The sequence below is a fragment of the Geotrypetes seraphini genome, chromosome 2 (assembly GCF_902459505.1).
Source record: "Geotrypetes seraphini chromosome 2, aGeoSer1.1, whole genome shotgun sequence".
Classification (NCBI taxonomy): domain Eukaryota; kingdom Metazoa; phylum Chordata; class Amphibia; order Gymnophiona; family Dermophiidae; genus Geotrypetes; species Geotrypetes seraphini.
Window position 1 is genome coordinate 194,070,138 of NC_047085.1, and position 19,702 is coordinate 194,089,839.

A 19,702-nucleotide genomic window follows, 5' to 3' on the forward strand; every position below is an offset into this window, starting at 1 on the left:
AGGGGAATTATACAAGGTTTGAATCATTTGTATAAATCCAGAACCGATACCAAACCAATCCATTGTTTGATATATGAAGGTCCATTCCACACGATCAAAGGCCTTCTCTGCATCCAAAAATACAGAGAAGGCCGGATCTTCCATGGCTTTTGTTAAATTTAACATGTGGAAAGCCAGTATGGTGTTGTTTGAAAGCCAGTCTGGTGTTGTTTGATTGATTTAATATTTTTAAGGGCTGAGATGTGCTTTATGAAATGAACATTTTTTCTATTTTTTGTATTTTGCAGAGTACAGGAGAAAATACTTTTCTGTTTTTCTTTTACCAATATTGCACTGCTTATAGAATCTGCCTTTCTTAGAGGGGAGGAGGCCTTCAATGCAGTTTTTGTCTGCATTTTTTTGTGGTTCCCTTTTTTTGTATCAGGAGAGGGTCTGTCCACGTTCTACATCAGGGGTGCCCAATAGGTCGATCGCGATCAACCGGTGATCGCGGAGCCCATCCCGGGATCCGTGATAGACTCACTTTGCCTTGGCGATCTACCGGGCCGATCAGCCTTCTTCTCCCTGACGTCAATTCTGCCGTCGGAGAGGAAGTTCAGGCCAGCCAATCGCTGCCTGGCTGGGCCGTAACTTCCTCTCCGAAGGCAGAATTGACGTCGGGGAGAGGAATGCTGGTCGGCCCAACACAGGTAAAGCTTGGGGCAGCAGCGGCTTTAGGGCCTGTTCCCTGATGGCGGCGGAAGCTTGGGGGCCTGTTCCCCGATGGTGGCGGCAGTGGCTTGGGGGAGGGCATGAAGAAAGAAAGAAGGAAAGAAAGAAAGGGGGCAGGCAGGGAGACAGAAGGAAAGAAGGGAAACAGAAAAAAAGAAAGAGGGCATGAAGAGAGAAAAAAAGAAAGGGAGGCAGGGAAAAAGAAAGGGCAGGGAGAGAGGAAGAAAAAGTTGGGAATGAGGTCTGGAGGAGAGGAAGCATTCAGGCTGAAAGCAGGGAAGAAAGACTGGATGCACAGTCAGAAGAAGAAAGTGCAACCAGAGACTCATGAAATCACCAGACAACAAAGGTAGGAAAAATGATTTTATTTTAAATTTAGTGATCAAAATGTGTCTGAATTTATATCTGCTGTCTATATTTTGCACTATGGCCCCCTTTTACTAAACCGCAATAGTGTTTTTTAGCGCAGGGAGCCTATGAACGTCGAGAGCAGCGCTGGACCTTCAGCGCAGCTCCCTGCGCTAAAAACTGCTATTGTAGTTTAGTAAAAATGGAGGGGGTATATTTGTTTATTTTTGTATGATTGTTACTGAGGTGACAGTGCATAGAGTCATCTGCCTTGACCTCTTTGAAAAAAAACCCAGAATAGGAATGATAATTAACATTTTCTCTGCGTACGGTGTGCTTTGTGTTTTTGTTTTTTTTATTTTATTGTTGGTAGATCATTTTGACTTGGTCATTTTAAAAGTAGCTTGCAAGCCCAAAAAGTGTGGGCACCCCTGTCCTACATGGTACATGATTTCATTTGATGTATCTGTGGCATTTGACTTGGTGAACCTACAATTTGTTAATGAAATTTGAAAAACTAGGGATGAGTGATAAAGTCTTGCAGTGCTTTGAATCTTATTTGTTCGATAGGACTTTTCATGTAATGAATGATGTTGAAGTGTCCACAGAAGCCTCTGTAGGAAGAAAGTTCCTGAAGTATCAGCATTGTCAGCATTATTGTTCAGTGTTTACTATATTGCGTCATTGAACATCCATTATAGACAACATGCAGATGATTTTTTTTCCCAGTTGATAGATCGGGGAAAGATCCGAAAAATAAATTATAATCATGCATATTGAAAGTTGTGGAATGCCCATGATTTGAGTTTGAACTTGGGAAAGACTGAAGGTAATGCTTATGGGACAGGGTAGTGAAGAGATGTAGCCAGAGGCTATAGATGTATTGGGTATAGACTTCTTGGTCAAAAAAGAAATGACAGTATTAGGGGTAAAACTTGACTCTGATTTAACAATGAAGTGTCAAATTAATAAAACTAAACAAGAGAGTTGACCCTAGTTCTTCCACAAAAAGGGAAACCAACCAAGTCAAGAGACTTGTGGAGGATCGATGTCCAAGAAGAAGGCTTTATTGAATCGACTTAAGAATCCACTTGGAAATGTCTAGAACAGGGGTGCCCAAAAGGTTGATCGCGATCGACCAGTAGATCGCAAAGGCAACACGAGTCGATTGTGGAGCCCATCCCGGGATAGACTCACGTTGCCTTTGCGTTCTGTTCTCCCTGCTTCCCCAACGCCAGGCCAGGCATGTACAAGCACCGAGCCCACAAGTCCTCCCCCCCCACCCCCACCCCCGACGTCAATTCTGACATTGGAGAGGAAGTTCCGAGCCAGCCAATCGCTGCCTGGCAGACCCGGAACTTCATTTCCGATGTCAGAATTGACGTCAGGGGAAGGCTTGTGGGTCTGGCGCTTGTATGCGCCAGGCCTGACATTTGGGAAGCAGGGAGAAATCGGTGATGGTGGCTTGGGGGGAGCAGGGAGAGAGAAAGACAGACAGAAAGAAAGAAAGGGGGCAGGGAGAGAGAAAGAAAGAAAGAAAGAAAAAGAAAGAAAGGGGGGCAGGGAGAAAGAAAGAAAGGGGGCAGGGAGAGAGGAAGAAAAAGTTAGACTCATGGAGGGACAGAGAGATATATTCTTTGGGGAATGGAATGAGGTCTGGAGAAGAGGAAGCATGCAGGAGGAATAAATAAATATTGGATTTACAGTCAGAAGAAGGAACTGCAACCAGAGACTCATGAACTCACCTGACAGCAAAGGTAGGAAAAATTATTTTATTTTCAATTTAGTGATCAAAATGTGTCCGTTTTGAGAATTTATATCTGCTGTCTGTATTTTTGCACTATGGCCCCCTTTACTATACCGCGATAAAGGTTTTTAGCGCAGGGAGCCTATGAGTGTCGGGAACACCGCGGGGCATTCAGCACAGCTCCCTGCACTAAAACCCGCTATTGCAGTTTAGTAAAAGGGGAGGAGGTATATTTGTCTATTTTTTGTATATTTGTTACTGAGGTGACATTTCATATTTTAAAGTCATCTGCATCTGCCTCTGAAAAAAAAACCCTAAATATAAATGATAACATTTTCTATGCGTACAGTGTGCTTTATGTTTTTTAAAATTTTATTGTTGATAGATCATTTTGACTTGGTCATTTTAAAAGTAGCTCACAAGCCAAAAAAGTATGGGCACCCCTGGTCTAGGACCTAATACACTGAGAGCATTTGGACCCAGCACGGTCCGTGTTTCAACATTATTGTCTTCCTCAGGGGTCCCTGTTGGTCCAATAAAGAAATTTGTGAATTATATACTAAAAACAAACAATAAAACCTCTACGCTGTTGAGAATTATTTTGGCTACTTACATATACTACATTGTTTAAAGCTGATGCCTTTTGATTTTAGAACTGTAGTTCAGGGAATGGTTATTTCCAAACTAGACTACTATAATGCACTGTACCTTGGAATAACTAAAACAAGGAGCAGTACATTGCAGTTGATCCAAAATGCAGCAGCACAGTTGGTTATAGGCATTGCAAGAAATGAACACATAACCCCAGTTCTTCGGAAGTTGCATTGGTTATTAGTAGCACAGAGAGTCCAGTATAAAGTAATCTTGATTGTTCATCAAATGCTTTACCATCCAATACAATAAAACCCTAGCCTACATTGCAAATGCCTAAGTTTTTGGTAAGTTCCTTTAACCGCGATTCTTTAAACGGCACCTGAGTGAATGACTTGTAGGCGGCTGCCGATTTAGGCGCTATTTATAGAATCTGGCCCTTAGTGTATATATCGCCAATATGGAATTCTCTGTACATGTCCCATTCCCAACATTTCATTACAATAGGGTAGGATTTTTTTGGGGAGGTTTAGGAAGGAGATGAGAATGCTCAAAGCTATATGAATGTCAGCCAGTGTTCTGCGCTGGTAACCGCATAGCTAAATTGGCATAGTAAGGACTGTTTTGTGCAGTCTTATCTGCCTACTCAGCTATGCAGCCACCAGCACTAAATATTGCCAGCATCTACATAACTGCCGGATTCACCCCAAAACACCCCTCTCCTGCTCCGTTTCAAGATGGCCGGTTGCTGCCAATATCCAGTGGCACTGGCTGGTTAAGTGCCAATGAATATTGGCACAAACCAAAGAGAACTGACCTCAGAGAATCCACAGAGAAAAGAGTCCAGGAGAAACCAAGAAAACACTGTGGAATGACGATGATCCTGAGATGGATTTTAATGAAAGAATCAAAGTTTCAAATATACAATAAAATAATCCACATAAAAAATTAATAATCCACATACAAATCAAAAGGACCTAGTCCGCTAGTGGCGCAGGACCCAACACGGTCTGCGTTTTGACAAAATGTCTTGTTCAGGGGTCCCTAAGAGTCCTATGATGATGAATACGTGGAAAAACTGGTATGTGGAGAGACGAACACTGCGGGAAACCAAAGCAATATTGCTTTGGTTTCCCACAATGTTCGTCTCTCCACATACCAGTTTTTCCACATATTCATCATCAATGAATATTGGCAGCCAGCTTGCTGAGTGTGATTTAACCAGGCAGGAGTCTCTCCTGCCTGCTTAAGTTGCTTTAAGTATTGGGCCCTTTATATCTTTATTTTCTTAAATTACAGTACGGAGCCCAGATAAATTGAAGCGTAAATCAAATGTACAGAATGTACTGCAGCCATTCAATGCCAAGCATAAGGCTGCTTTTTAAATACCTATTTAAACAGAATTAAAAATGTGTATCAAACAAAACAAGGGTATATTTTTGTTTTGTTGGGTGACTTATCCAAAAGGAAGTTCTATCCTGGTCACGAGTGCAGACGTCAGATCCGTTTCCTGGTGTAGTGGTGTGAATGGGAATGCTGAATAGGTTCATAGTGGAAACAGACTGCAACAATTGAATGGCCATGAATTTGTCATTACAACAAGAAAAGGCAAGGGAGGTGTCTTTTCAACCAATAATAAAGTCTTTATCAGAAACAGTGACTGTGTCAAATACTGTAAAGACTTTATTATTGGTTGAAAAGACACCTCCCTTGCCTTTTCTTGTACTTTCTGTATTTCAAGGCGAGGTGTTCTTCTCTCTGCCTGGCATGGATTTGTCATGGCATGTGTAAAAGTAACCCATTAGGACAGTGGTATTCAAACCAGTCCTCAGGGACCACCTGGCCAGTCAGATTTTCAGGATATCCACAGTGAATATGAATGACAGAGACTTTGAAAGCCTGACTGGTCAGGTGGTCCCTGAGGACTGGGTTGAATACCACTGCATTAGGAGGTATTGCCCCAAGGGAAAAAAATATACAATAGAAGTCATGGAAGAACACAACCATTCTTATATATTTCTGTTGCCTTTTTCTTTCCTACACAGGTCAGCGTGGAAGTTTTGGTAGAATACCCTTTTTTCGTTTTTGGACAAGGCTGGTCATCCTGCTGCCCTGAGAGAACCAGCCAGTTGTTTGATTTGCCATGTTCCAGACTCTCGGTCGGGGATGTTTGCATCTCGCTCACTCTCAAGAATTTGAAGAATGGCTCAATTAAGAAGGGCCAGCCCATGGATTCAGCCAACATTTTGCTGAAGCACCCAAAGAGTGACAGTCTAGCTGGAAGTAGACACAGCAGATATGTGGAGCAGGAAAATGGAATTAATCAGGGAAGTGCTCAGATGTTATCAGAGAATGGTGAACTGAAGTTTCCCGACAAAATAGGATTCTCTGCTGCACCCTTGCTTACCAAAACAGAACCTACCAAGCCCATGGCAACAAGGAAGAGGAGGTGGTCAGCTCCCGAAACACGGAAATTAGAGAAGTCTGAAGAGGAACAGCCTTTGACTCTTCCTAAGCCTTCTTTTATTCCTCAGGAGGTTAAAATTTGCATTGAAGGTCGCTCGAATGTTGGCAAGTAAAGGCAATTAGGTGTTCCCCTTGTCATTTTTGTATCCAGATTACTGTACTGTAGGCTAAATAACCCAGTATTTACCCGTTATCTCATTCTAGGTTTATGTTATAACCTTGTTGTTATAGTTACCGCTGGTATTATGCAGAAGACTGGTGCATCTGTTCTTTCCACAAGTGTTTTGTCAGTGACTAGGTTTATTGAGAGCCAGAGAAGGGGTAGTATGGCCTTTCAACGTCTCTGGTGGAAACAAATGTGTTCCCATGGCTCCTGTGGTTTTCTAACAAGGCTACAGCTTTTCCCCTTTGCTTCTTCAGGGTATTCAGGGATTCGCAACGGGAGGAAGAACTAAGTAACTGTGCTTGTGTGCAGTCTTGTCATTCATAGTGAAGGGTTGCAACCCCATGGCAAATGTCATTTTGCAATTCTCTGACACAAGAAACAAGAGTAAGAATCCATGCAATATCAATGTTGAATGATTAGAGACTATTAGATATCACCATGCTTCACTTCTTATCCACACACTTCTCCGTAAAACTAGTGTTATTGGGTGGTGGGGATATATGTACACTCTATGGGGCTCATAATCGAAAGTCGGCACTTGGACGAACATTTCTCAAAAAGGTCCAAGCACCGATAATAAAATCGGGTTTTGGACGTATTTAAAAACGACCTAGAACTTCATAGTGCCTAGATAAATGGGGCGTCCAAAGCTAAATGGGGCGTTTCGGGAGGTGTGTCGAGGGCGGGAGTTGGGCGGGACGTGGGCCAGCTTAGATTTAGTCGTACAGCATGTAAAACTGAAAGTTTAACAGCAGAGCCTAGATGGAACTTGGACATTGTGACTTAGACCATGTAAAACATGGTCTAAGTCACAAAAACCCACCTAAACTGACCAGATAAGCACTGAAAACACATAACACAGACCCCCACACACTACCCCAGTGATCACCAACCCCCTCCTCACCCCAATAAAAATTTTATTCACAACTTTTAATTTCAGCCTCCAGACCATCATCACCTGGCTGCTTGGCATAGGAAAGTCTAGTCATCCAGCCCAGAGGCAGCTTAAGTCGTCTTGGGGGTGGGTTAGGGACCCATAGAGAGGAGGACCATGCCCATAAGCCCCTGTAATCACTGCATTGATACTTAAACATGTGCACTCCCCTATACACCCCAAAACCCTTTTGTACTGGCATATAAGTGGCTCCTGCAGCCATAAGGGCTATTGGGGTGGTAGATAAGTGGGTCTAGGGGATTCTGGAGGTGGTTTGGGGGCTCACCGTCACCTATAAGGGAGCTGTAGTGAGGAGAAGCCGTGGCACCCTTTTTGTGAAGTTCACAGCAGTGCCCTGTAAGGTACCCCACTATTTAGGTGGCATGTCTGGGTGTGCAGTCCAGACCCCTCCCACGTCCAACAAGGCTTGTTCTAGACGTTTTGGACTTGGACAGAAAGTTGGACAGAAATGTGGTATAAAGATAGACGATTTAGTGGCTTGGATGATCAGATCAGCAGGACGTATAATTAGACGATTTTCGAAAGTAAAAAAAAGTTGGACGTATCTTTCGAAAATGTGTCTTAAGCTCTTTTTAACTTTGGACGACTTGCGAGATGGACGTAAACGGACTTAGACGTCCCTTTCGATTATGCCCCTCCACGTATATCTGCATGCACACATCCAATTAAAGTTGGTTTTACTGACTAATGTGTGGAACACAGTACATTATGAGCTCCTTTTCCGAAGGCGCGCTAGCGTTTTTTAGCGCGCGCTGAAAATTAGCGCACGCTAACCCTGCGCTACATGAAAAATACTAATATAAGCTCTATGGAGGCAATAGCATGTAGCGCATGCTAAAACCGCTAGCGCACCTTCGTAAAAGGAGCTCTATATATATAATTTCACAAATTGATTGTGCCAGTTTTTCACTGGATCTCCATATTGCTCCGTGCAGTCAGGTGTCAGAGGATCATGCTTTGCACGGAAGCCTAACTTGAGTGTGTCAGGGATTTGATTTGATTTTTCTGTAGGCTTAAGATTGCTGTAATAAGGGCAAGAGGAGCTTTTCTTTGGATCAAATGATCTCCCTTATGCAACCTTTCTAGGCATTGTTAGAGAAACACATGCATGCCATGGCATGAGAGTTTGCTTCCACTAAGAAGAAGGATACTGCTCCTTCAGAAGTGCTAACATAATTCTTTTGCCTTTAGGTTGCAAATTTTCGTCTTTAAATGCTAGTACTGTTTTAGTTTATGACTATGGACAGCCGGAGCCACTTTTTCAAATTTCCGTGTGACACCACGAAAGGAATTGGCCGAAGAGAAGGAGAAAAACAAAAGAATGTCTTTAAGCACTTAAAATGCTGTTCACACAACTTATTGCCGAGCATCTTGGTGTAACATTCAATAAGTACTGTATCTCACTTTAATCTGTGTTTTTACAAAAAAAAAAGAAATTTTCTTCTATACTGTTAACTACATACAGCTGTGTAGTTTTTCACAAGCAAGATGGTGAAAAGTTTTAATGTATTTTCAAAGAGATGAATGTGAATTTTGAACTAGTATGTGACAGTCAGTGTCCACAAAGAACTACTTAAATAGGAGGCACTTTTAAACTTTGATGCTTGAGAAAGAGTCATATGCAAGCTGACAGATAATTGTTATAAAAAGAGAGACGAGTGCACGAGAGTGGGAGAGAGAGCGAAAAGAAATTTTTGTCCAGTGTTTTTAAAGATGGACTTTAAAAGAAAAGAAAAAAAAAAATCTTGCAATTTGCACATCTTGAGTTTATCATTTGTGTGGTATTCCTATGGTTTTTACCTAGCAATGTTGTAGTGGGGATGGGAGGGGTGGGTTGGGTTGGGCTGGGCTGGGGACAATATAGAAAGCATATATAAATGTAGCAATTACTTTGACCTGCCTAAGCTGTAGGCCGTTTGAAAGGTTTATGCTTCTTTGCAATTCTGTTCAGTCAGGCTGTCGTACAGAACCAGATCTTAGGAGGAGGGGCTCCGGAGATTTTCTTTCCAGTTTCCTGAGTGAGTTTTCCACAATAGCTATTTCTAAATATAATGGAAAGTTTCTTAGGATGGGGGATTCTTCCCTCCCCTCTCCCTTTTTGAACTGAAATTTAGATTTCAAAACAAACATTTTTTTTTGCACAAGGAACCTCTTATGCTCTCTAAATCCTTGTCGGAGACAGTTGCATTCATTTCTTTTCCCACCCTTACATCCATGCCTTCTAAGTGAATTTTCTTTAGAAAACTTGTACCATTAGGAATAATTTAATGCAAAGAAAAAAAAAAAAAAAAAGAATGGTTTTAAAGCTTTTAATTGGGAGTGTGAAAGGAGTGAATCATGGAAGCGAAAATACACCCCTTGCCGCTAAGCAAAGTACTTCCACCGCCACCACCCTTTAAGCATTCCTTCCCTGTTACTCGGATAAAGGAATGTGGTTGGCATGTTACTCCGCCCGAGTGCATAGAATCAAAATGCCAATTAACCGACAAATGAGGCAATACCTTTTTTATTTGACTTATGTGGTAGGCTAACTTCATCCATTTCTTGACTATCGTCCAGGAGCTAATGCTCTGCTCATCAATTCCAAACAAAATGAGCAGGTTAAAGCAATAAATGATGTGCCCGAACCTAGAGGTGAATTACAAATTATGTTACCGTGAAGGTGCAAAGGAGTTCAGAACCAGGGTGATGCATTTCATAGAGCGATAAGGAGGTGAGTGAGAGGCAGCAAGGTTTAAGGAAGCTGGGGGGGGGGGGGGGGGTTTCACAAACACAAGGCTTCCTGTATAATTACGTCACGCCTAAAAGTATGTGGGGGTGCAGATAGTTGCATTCTTGTAAAGTAGTTGTGGTCAAGGTAAGAGTGTAGGTGGAGTCACAAATTTGCGCACATCAGTGCTCAGAATGTAGCTGCTATATCTGCAGGACGTGTGCTAGGGGATTTTTTTTTTAAAGACACTAGGGGCTCCTTTTACAAAGCCACGCTAGGGCCTTAACGCGCTAGCCGCTGCCACCTCCTTGTGAGCAGGCGGTAGATTTTTGGCTAGCGCGTGCTAATCCGGTGCACGCGTTAAAAAACGCTAGCGCACCTTTGTAAAAGGAGCCCTAGGTGACGATGCATCTTTCTAAAATAGGACCTTGCTGCCCTATTATTCCAGGCACCTTATTATAAAATTACCCTCAGGAAGTCCAAATCACTGTAAAGGAAAGAGTTTAGATTTTTTAGTAACATAGTAAATGAAGGCAGATAAAAACCCGAACAGTCCGGTTCATAGACAACCCCGCGAAAGACAAAGGCGTGCGCCGACAACTGAGCGCAAGACGGAGGCGCACGCCGAAGAAAATGGCAGTTTTTAGGGGCTCCGATGGGGGGGTTTTGTTGGGGAGCCCCCCCCAGTTTACTTAATAGAGATCACGCCGGCGTTATGGGGGGTTTGGGAGGGTTGTAACCCTCCACATTTTACTGTAAACTTAACTTTTTCCCTACAAACAGGGAAAAAGTGAAGTTTTCAGTAAAATGTGGGGGGGTTACAACCCCCCAAATCCCCCACAATGCCCCCACAACGCGGCACGATCTCTATTAAGTAAAGTGGGGGGGTTTCTCCCCCACGCCCCCCCCCGTCGGAGCCCTAAAAACAGTAATTTTCTGCGGCGCGCACCTCCACTCTGCGCTTAATTGTCTGCGCGCGCCTTTGTCCCGGCGCGCTTTTGACCTGACACCGAACAGTCCATCCAGTCTGCCCATTATAGTTATACATAGTATAAATTCATTATTAAATCAGCTTGTCTTTTTTTCTTTGATATTTCTAAGCTATAGACTGTAAAGTCCACTTGGTACTGTTTGAGGTTCCAGCTGCTGGAGTTGCTGTCCAAGCTCACACTAGCCATCCAACCGTCCTGTTGCGTAAAGTCTGGCCAGTAATGTCCTCCTGCTCCAAGTTACTGGAGTTCCCATTGATGCCCTCCCCAGTCCATCCTACACCGAATCACCATACATGGGACACAGACCATGCAAGTCTGTCCAGTACCGCCTTAGTTCTTTAATTTATAACATTCATTTTCTAATTAGAGGTCCTCTGTGTTTATCCCATGCCTTTTTGAATTCTGTCATCATTTTCTTCTCCACCACCTCCCTCGGGAGGGCATTCCAGGCATCCATCACCCTCTCCATGAAAAAGTATATGCCTTTTCCAGTACTAGTTCAGATGCGGTGGGCATTTTCCTGTCCCCAGAGGGTTTAGAATCTAAGGAGTCCTTTTACTAAGCTGTAGTAAGTACTAACGCACGCTTACTGTGGGTTAGAAAAGCACGACCGCAGGGCACACTCAGGGATCCAGCCGTAGTTTTCGGATCCACTAATCTTGAAGAAAGTCACTCCATTAAGGTCAAAAAATGAATTCAACCCAAAGTTAATGTTATTCGCATATCTAATAGAACTCTGCTCAGAAACATGAAGGCTGAAAACTCCGCCTCACCACCCAACCATCGCAGTGTTCAATGCAAATTCAAACGTGTAGTTCATTATACTATCACTAGCTACTCGAGCTATAAAGGAACGTCTCTTTTAACATTTGTAACAGAGTAGATACCGAAGAGGGAGTGGAAAATATGAAAAAGGATCTGCAAAAGTTAGAGGAATGGTCTAATGCCTGGCAACTAAAATTCAATGCAAAGAAATGCAGAGTAATGCATTTGGGGATTAATAATAGGAAGGAACCGTATATGCTGGGAGGAGAGAAGCTGATATGCACGGACGAGGAGAGGGACCTTGGGATGATAGTGTCCGAAGATCTAAAGGTGAAAAAACAGTGTGACAAGGCAGTGGCTGCTGCCAGAAGGATGCTTGGCTGTATAAAGAGAGGTGTAGTCAGTAGAAGGAAGAAGGTGTTGATGCCTCTGTACATCATTGGTGAGGCCCCACTTGGAGTATTGTGTTCAGTTTTGGAGATCGTATCTGGCGAAGGACGTAAGAAGACCTGAAGCGGTCCAGAGGAGGGCGATGAAAATGATAGGAGACTTGTGCCAGAAGACGTATGAGGAGAGACTGGAGGCCCTGAATATGTATACCCTAGAGGAAAGGAGAGACAGGGGAGATATGATTCAGACGTTCAAATACTTGAAGGGTATTAACGTAGAACAAAATCTTTTCCAGAGAAAGGAAAATGGTAAAACCAGAGGACATAATTTGAGGTTGAGGGGTGGTAGATTCAAAGGCAATGTTAGGAAGTTCTACTTTACGGAGAGGGTGGTGGATGCCTGGAATGCGCTCCCGAGAGAGGTGATGGAGAGGAAAACGGTGACTGAGTTCAAAGAAGCGTGGGATGAACACAGAGGATCTAGAATCAGAAAATAATAATAAAAATTGAACTAAGGCCAGTACTGGGCAGACTTGCACGGTCTGTATCTGTGTATGGCCGTTTGGTGGGGGATGGGCTGGGGAGGGCTTCAGTGGCTGGAAGGGTGTAGATGGGCTGGAGTAAGTCTTAACAGATTTCGGCAGTTGGAACCCAAGCACAGTACCAGGTAGAGCTTTGGATTCTTGCCCAGAAATAGCTAAGAAAAAAAAATTAAAAAATTTAAATTGAATGAGGTTGAGCAGACTGGATGGACCATTCGGGTCTTTATCTGCTGTCATCTACTATGTTAACTAGAAAGTATATTAAAAGTATTGAGACTTAGCTTAGACTTTTTACTGGTTCCGACGTGCCACGTTTCGATACTGCTTCAGGGAACCGACAATAAGTTTGAATACGACTTAAACTGGAGGTGAAGTCTCTAAAACAGGAGATAAAAATGTTTTGTTACTATTAATTTTTATTTAGCAAAAATTTAAAAACTCACTACTATTACAAACTATACATGGCTAAATATAAGGTAGGGACTCACCACTAACTTTAAACACGGTTGCAAATTCGCCAAACGATTTTTGCTTCTTCTTACTATGCCAGCGATGAACGCCAGTAGGCTGTTTAAAAACTGTAACAAGCCGACGTGGGACCCACGTCAGCACGTAAACATCATCAGTGCGTGTATTCTGAGAAAATCTCTTATACTGGCCCAAACATCGCTAAAATAGTTTAAAGGCTATGGCAAGCCAAGGTGAAGACGCGCGTCAACACGTCAACATCAACAAACACAGAATTTCAGGAAATGTGACCCTACAGTAGTATTGGGATCAGCACACACTTCCCACACACTTAAAAATAAAAAAAAATAGGTTTTATTTTTTAGCGCAGGAGCATGTTTGGAGGTGGAAAATAGGCGTGCATGTGCTAATTGATTAGCACAGATATATCGCTGCGCACTAAAGGCCGGATTCTATAAACGTTGCCATCGTCAGCTGCCTTAAAATTGGCCACCAATCACATATTATTCAGACGATGGCGCCATTTATAGAATCACACCTTTGGGAAAGGTAGGCGGCGGAAATGTAGCAAGGGTTTTCAAGGCCTACATTTCCGGCGCCTACCTTTCACGTGAGTTGTGCCTATGGAGGCACTCTATGATGTCTAATGCCACTTCCTGAGTTAGCCACGCCTACAGTGGCGTTAGGTGTTGTAAAGCGCCTCCTTAGTTGTGATGGAGGCGTCGGTAGGCGCCATGAATTTCTTTTAAAACCCCTTTAAAATGGTGCTTTGCACTTAACTTAGGCACCAGTAGGGTACCTACCAGTGCCTAAGTTAAGGCTCTGTTTATAGAATAAGGGCCTAATTAGCACATGAGCCCTTACTGCCTAGAAAATAGGTGGTGGTAAGGGCTCGGGCGCAAATGGCCACACACTAATTTGGAACTTAGCGCAGGGCCATTAATTCAGAAAAAGGGAAATGTGGCCATTTTATTAGCAGCACTAAAAGTGGCCTCAGCACATGGGAAACCCACGCCCTACCAGGCCACATTTTAATCCAACTTAGTAAAAGGGACCCTTAAGTTTGTACCTAAAGTAATGGAGGGTTATGTGACTTGCACAGAATCACAAAGAACTGCAGTGAAATTTGAACCCTGGATTTCAATCCACTGCTCTAACCACTAGACTATTCCCCAACTCTGCCTCAAGTCTAAATTGAGTTTTTTTTATAGTGAAACAAGCAGCAAAAATCACTCCATTAAAGACAAACGAGTGGTTTTGTCCTTCGAACAGATAGCCTGGAGTTTTGTCAAGGCCCTGAGGCGCTGGCATTTTGCCACAAAATAATCGCACAACAATATTCCATTTGTCTATTTTCTGTTAAGCTCCTACCTGCTAATACTTACCACATGCGAAAGTTTTTTTGCCTTTGATGCTTAGGTGGAAGAGTGTGGGTACACCTCTCCGATAGTCTGAGGCTTTTTCTTTCGCTTGGTATAATCGTTTTGCTTGGTATAATCGTTTTGGGCACATAGCGGTTTGACTTTAATGGAGTGATTTTTGTTGCTTGTTTGATTATTGATCCCTCCATTCCTCATTTTTTGAGTGTTTTTATAGTGACACATAGCTTGATCTTTTAAACAATTTATCTGGTTTACTTCTAGAAGGGTAGGAGGCATGCCAGGCAGGGGCCTGATTATAAGTTATCCAGATAACAGCAATATTCAGTGCCATTCGGTAAAATATAACTGGTTAATTCAGGTCAAGTAAGTAGGTTGGAATTGCTACATAAGATAACCCTTAGCTTTAGCCTCTCATATTTGGCAGTGCTGACTTGAAGGGTAAAGGGATTCTGGATTTAGCCTATGATCTCGTTAAATCTCCAGTTCACTTAACCAAATTCAGTATTGTTCAGTACTGACCTCACTGCAGAGGGCAGGAGGTAAAGGTCGAAATGGCAGTCTGTCTAGTACAGTAGTTAGGGTTTAACTGCTGCTCCGTGTAGATCAATGCTTGTGCAGTGCTGTTCCATGTAGGGTTGTAACTTGAACTCCTTGTAAGTTACTCCTAATTCTTCCTAATGTTACTTTGTAAGTGTTTGATTATTCTGACTTCATTTCACATCACCACTGTAACATAATCTGTGGTTCACTTGTGTGTTCAGGCAACCTCACCTTTAGCTCTAACTCATTTTGCTTTGGCCCAAGGAAGACTGCATCACCTCTCGAAAGTTTGTCAAGAAGTGTAAGTCAGTCCAAGAAAAAAAGTTTATCACCGAATCTTTTTTCTGTTTATTGGCCTTGAAAAAGTTGTGTGAAATTTAGCTCACACCAGAACCAATTCTCTTTCTGGGGTATACTGAAAGCTTTCGGAGTTCCTTGGATGTTATTAACCTCCCGGCATGTTACCAAATGGCTGACCGTGCTTCTTTCTCACAATCGCATTGCTTAAGGCTGTGTTGTTTAAGCATTTCTGCTCGGAGAATTTGCTTAATCTTCCATATACTCTGCTCAGGGCACTTGTGTTTTATTTTCAACCTCTATCAGTAAGAGGGGAAGAGAGCTGGAGGGTTTGAAGTACTGCTTTAGTTCATGCTTGTACCACCTTGTACAATGCACGTTCAATCAGGAAAAGGAAAAAACATGAAAACAAAATCGTTTGGTGGTTCATGGAAGCAGGGAGAATGAAAGTGGCTGGCATCTACTGAACGAACACTAAAAATAAAAGACATTTTTAAAAAAGAATTTACAATGGGAATGTATTAGTTGTTTTATATCACAGTATAGGAGCTCTGCAATATTATTCTCATAAACTCTGCCTCTCTCTCTCGTTTAGCTTTTTTTTTAGGATGTGCAATACTTTATATGTGCCAGTTTAGAGTCACCTGACATGGTGGTAGCAAAGCTTCATATTGTTCACCACCTATCTTCTTGTTTCTTTTTTTCCCCCCCTTTGACTATGTATTTAAGGAACTTGCACTTTGTAGTCTCTATTTAAAATTTATATAAATGTGAGTCCGAACTCCTTGACTTTCAGGAAATCCAGAAACAGAAGACTGGATGGATATTTCTGCTGTACCAGATGCATTGAGAGAGATGGGATGTGAGTTAGGGATAGGGAGGATAGCGTTCGTGAAAGCAACAGACCCAGTAAAGTTCATTACAACCTGTTTAGCCATGAGTAAAACTACAGGATCTGGTTTACGATTTAAAATAGCCTTCAGGAGCATTAGGGATGTCATGGTCCATGCATTCTGTGCCTGACACCTGTGTATATTATTCCTGTAGTATGGATGCAGAGAAAGCCAGGGGACAAGTGAAACCTTATTCTTACATACATTGGTGGGAGCCCATACATTAGAAGAGCATAAGTAAACAATACATCATTACTCAGCTACTGCAGGTAGCATGTCGGTGTATATCTCCTTTCTCTGTCAGTAAGTTTAAAAGAGACCTTGGTGTTTGGTTATTGAACAGGAAAAGGACCAATATGTACATGAGCTTGTATGAACCTGTGGAACCTTTTTTAAAGGGTATTTACCTGGGTCGCGTGCCCTGCCTGAAAACTGCCCTCCTCAGGGGGCAGCTGAAGGTATGTGTGGGCTTTCATACTGCTCGTATGGCAATATTTCAGTCAGCTTGAAATGGAAACTGTTTCATCCTCAGTCAGCCGCCCACAGTGCAGAAGTGTGTAGGCACTTTGGGGGCAGTTCACTAAAGAGTGCTTACAGCTCAGTGTACATTTACTAATGTTAATGTATGCCTTTGTGCACAGATGCACATAAATGGCAATTTTTTTTCCTAAGCGCTATTCTGTAACTGTGTGCCTAACTTGCATACCTCAAAATCCTGTATATGATGCCTAAGGTTGTACGCGCAGCCGATGTACATGCACACTTTAATTCATTGGCCTGATCGGCGCTAAGAATTGGCAGTTGGCACTACGTGGCACTAATCAAAAGTTATGTGCACAACTGTGAAAGCGCAATGCTATAAAAAGTATATGCCAGTTGCAATGTGCAAGTTTGAAAAGGGGGCGTGGCTAAGGGAAGATCGTGGGCGTTTCTAAAAGTTATGGGCGTTGCTATAGAATACGCCCATAATCCATGCACAACTTAGGTGCTAGCATTTAGACCTGGCTTTAGCTGTTGCACCTAATATATGCGGCTTAACACATGTGCTTAGCTTGAAGAATCCTGCTAAGTGCCATTAATCGGCAGTGATTTTTTGGCGGGCGATATATATGGATTTTGGGAGATAGTGCATAAGTGCAAGGAAGGGGGTGTACGCAGCATGGGCGGGGTTACCTTTTACATGCATAATATAGAGCAGGGGTAGGCAATTCCAGTCCTTGAGAGCCAGGTTTTCAGGATATCCACAATGAATCTGTATGAGATGGATTTGCATGCACTGCCTCCTTGAGATGCAAATCTATCTCATGCATATTTATTGTGGATATCCTGAAAACCTGACCTGGCTCCGGCTCTCGAGGACTGGAATTGCCTACCCCTGATATAGAGGATGCTTTATGCTGCATCTAGGTCAGGGGTCTCAAAGTCCCTCCTCAAGGGCCGCAATCCAGTTGGGTTTTCAGGATTTCCCCAATGAATATGCATGAGATCTATGTGCATGCACTGCTTTCAATGCATATTCATTGGGGAAATCCTGAAAACCCGACTGGATTGCGGCCCTCAAGGAGGGACTTTGAGATCCCTGACTTAAATGGAAGCAGCCATTTATAGACCTGCCCCCTTTGAGGGTAATTCTAGATTAAGCACCCATTCTATAAGGAATTCTAGTGTAAGTTAACTTGCACACACCTGCTGTACAGGTGTTGACATGTACACCAGATGTATAATTTTAATACTTTATAATCTATGCATATTACTGTGCTACCCTGCCCGTGAGAATGTCCACCTGCACCTTCGCATCTTGGTTCACTCTTATAGAATACTACGTAGCCAGAAAATAGTTGTTTACACGTGTGTGACCACATAGCCTGTACTAAGAGAGCGTGGCGTAGTGATTAAAGCTACAGCTTCAGCACTCTGAGGTTGTAGGTTGAAACCCTGCACTGCTCCTTGTGACCCTGGGCAAGTCACCTAATCCTCCACTGCCCCAGGTACATTAGATAGACTGTAAGCCCGCTGGGACAAATAGGGAAAGAGTGTGGTTGTGTATCTACAAAAAGGCAGTATACAAGTCCCTATCCCTAAATGACCAGCATACTGGCATTTATATGCATTCTTGCCACCTAAAATTAGGTGACGCCCTAGAATCGCCCCCTTTTAGCAAACATGCCACTTTCAAAAGGACACCACTAGGGTAGTTTGAAAATCAGCATGTAGTACAGCTGGGGCTGTTCAAAATTGCCCCTTGTGTCAGATGCCCCATGTGCGGTGGCGGCCAAAAAAGCAAATAGGATGCTAGGAATTAATAAAAAAGGGATGGTTAATAAGACTAAGAATGTTATAATGCCCCTGTATCGCTCCATGGTGCGACCTCATCTGGAGTATTGCATTCAGTCCAACTGCACATAAACGTACCCGTACATACAGATGATATATCTATGTTTCCAATATCTGTTGCATCCACAATCCCCAGATAGGATCAGTGGATTTCCATTACCATATATACACACCAAACACTCCACTGGATTGCCACTTAGGATTCTGCCTATATCATTTTAAGGCAGTACTTCCCTTGCAAGACCCAATGAACACATTACGTTTCCAGCAAGTTTATAATGAGTGTCAGAAAAAAAAAGGTAGTAGATTAACACCAGTACCCAGGGCTTCGGTTTAAAGAGATGAGCTGCTAACCCTTCTAATATATGTGCTCCTCCATCAGGGAAAAAAAATCATTGGGCTTTTCTCAATGAGGGTAATTGTATAATAGGCTGCCTAGACTAACAGGGTGCATATGATGGGCCTAATTCGTAATGACAACTTATAAAATTAGTCCAGGGAAAGTAGATATACATATGTAACCTGTATCTGTACCGAGACAGAAGTAACTGTGTGCATGTATGTGCTGGAAAAACTAGGCGCATATATGTATAGTTTGTAAATTACACACATGCCTATTCTATACCCCAGGATCACGTCTGTGTGTCTCCAGTCGACACTGGTGAACCCCCAAGCTGTTTACAAGATCCTGCTTCAACACAAAGAGTGCTGTTGTAGGTGCTTGGTTTCCCTCCTTTGAGGGTAATTCAATAAAGGGCACACCAGAGTTACCTGCTAATTACGCACATTAGAATAATAGTATATGTGCACATAAATGCCAAAATCCCACCTATATATGCACATATCTTACAAAATCGGAATTTGGGCGGAGGAAGCTCACACCTATACTTGCAACATATAGAATGGTATAAGTTACACGCATATCACCAGAACTTAGGTGCACACACTGTACACCAGCTCAGTAGCTGATATAAGTGCTTGTACCTAACATATTTTCACTGTGGCCTAGTGATTAGAGCTACAGCCTCAGCACCCTGAGATTGTGGGTTCAAACCCCACACTGCTCCTTGTGACCCTGGACAAGTCACTTAATTCTCCACTGCCTTAGGTAGATAGACTATGGGCCTGCCTGGATGGATAGAGAAAAATGCTTGAAGTTCCTGTATGTAAACTGCTTTTGAGTGTGGTTGTATAACTTTAAAAAGGCAGTATACAAGGCCCTTTCCCCTATTCTATAAAGGAAAGCAAGAACCTCTGTTCCTTTATGGAATGGGCTCCTACTAGGCACCCAGTTATAGAATTACCCTCTTTGTAGCTAGTGGAAGAATGGCTAGTATATCTGGCCCATTTTTGTAAAAATATATCATTTGCTGCAATAAACTATGTAGAATCGTTTTGCTTTACTT

General features: G+C 42.7%; 1 protein-coding gene across 3 annotated transcripts in view; it reads left to right on the forward strand.

Annotated features, from left to right (window-relative positions):
• The window catches only part of ATXN1 (ataxin 1), a 120,274-nt gene that overhangs the window by 66,466 nt on the left and 34,106 nt on the right, over positions 1–19,702 (forward strand). The window contains exon 2 of one of the 3 annotated variants that reach the window (XM_033934602.1): positions 5,443–6,698. The exons of the other annotated variants lie outside the window; for them this stretch is intronic. Coding sequence (XP_033790493.1) covers positions 5,443–5,976 — 534 coding nt within the window. The 3' untranslated portion in view covers positions 5,977–6,698. Of the gene's footprint in view, positions 1–5,442; positions 6,699–19,702 lie in introns of those variants that run through there. 3 annotated transcript variants of the gene reach the window in all.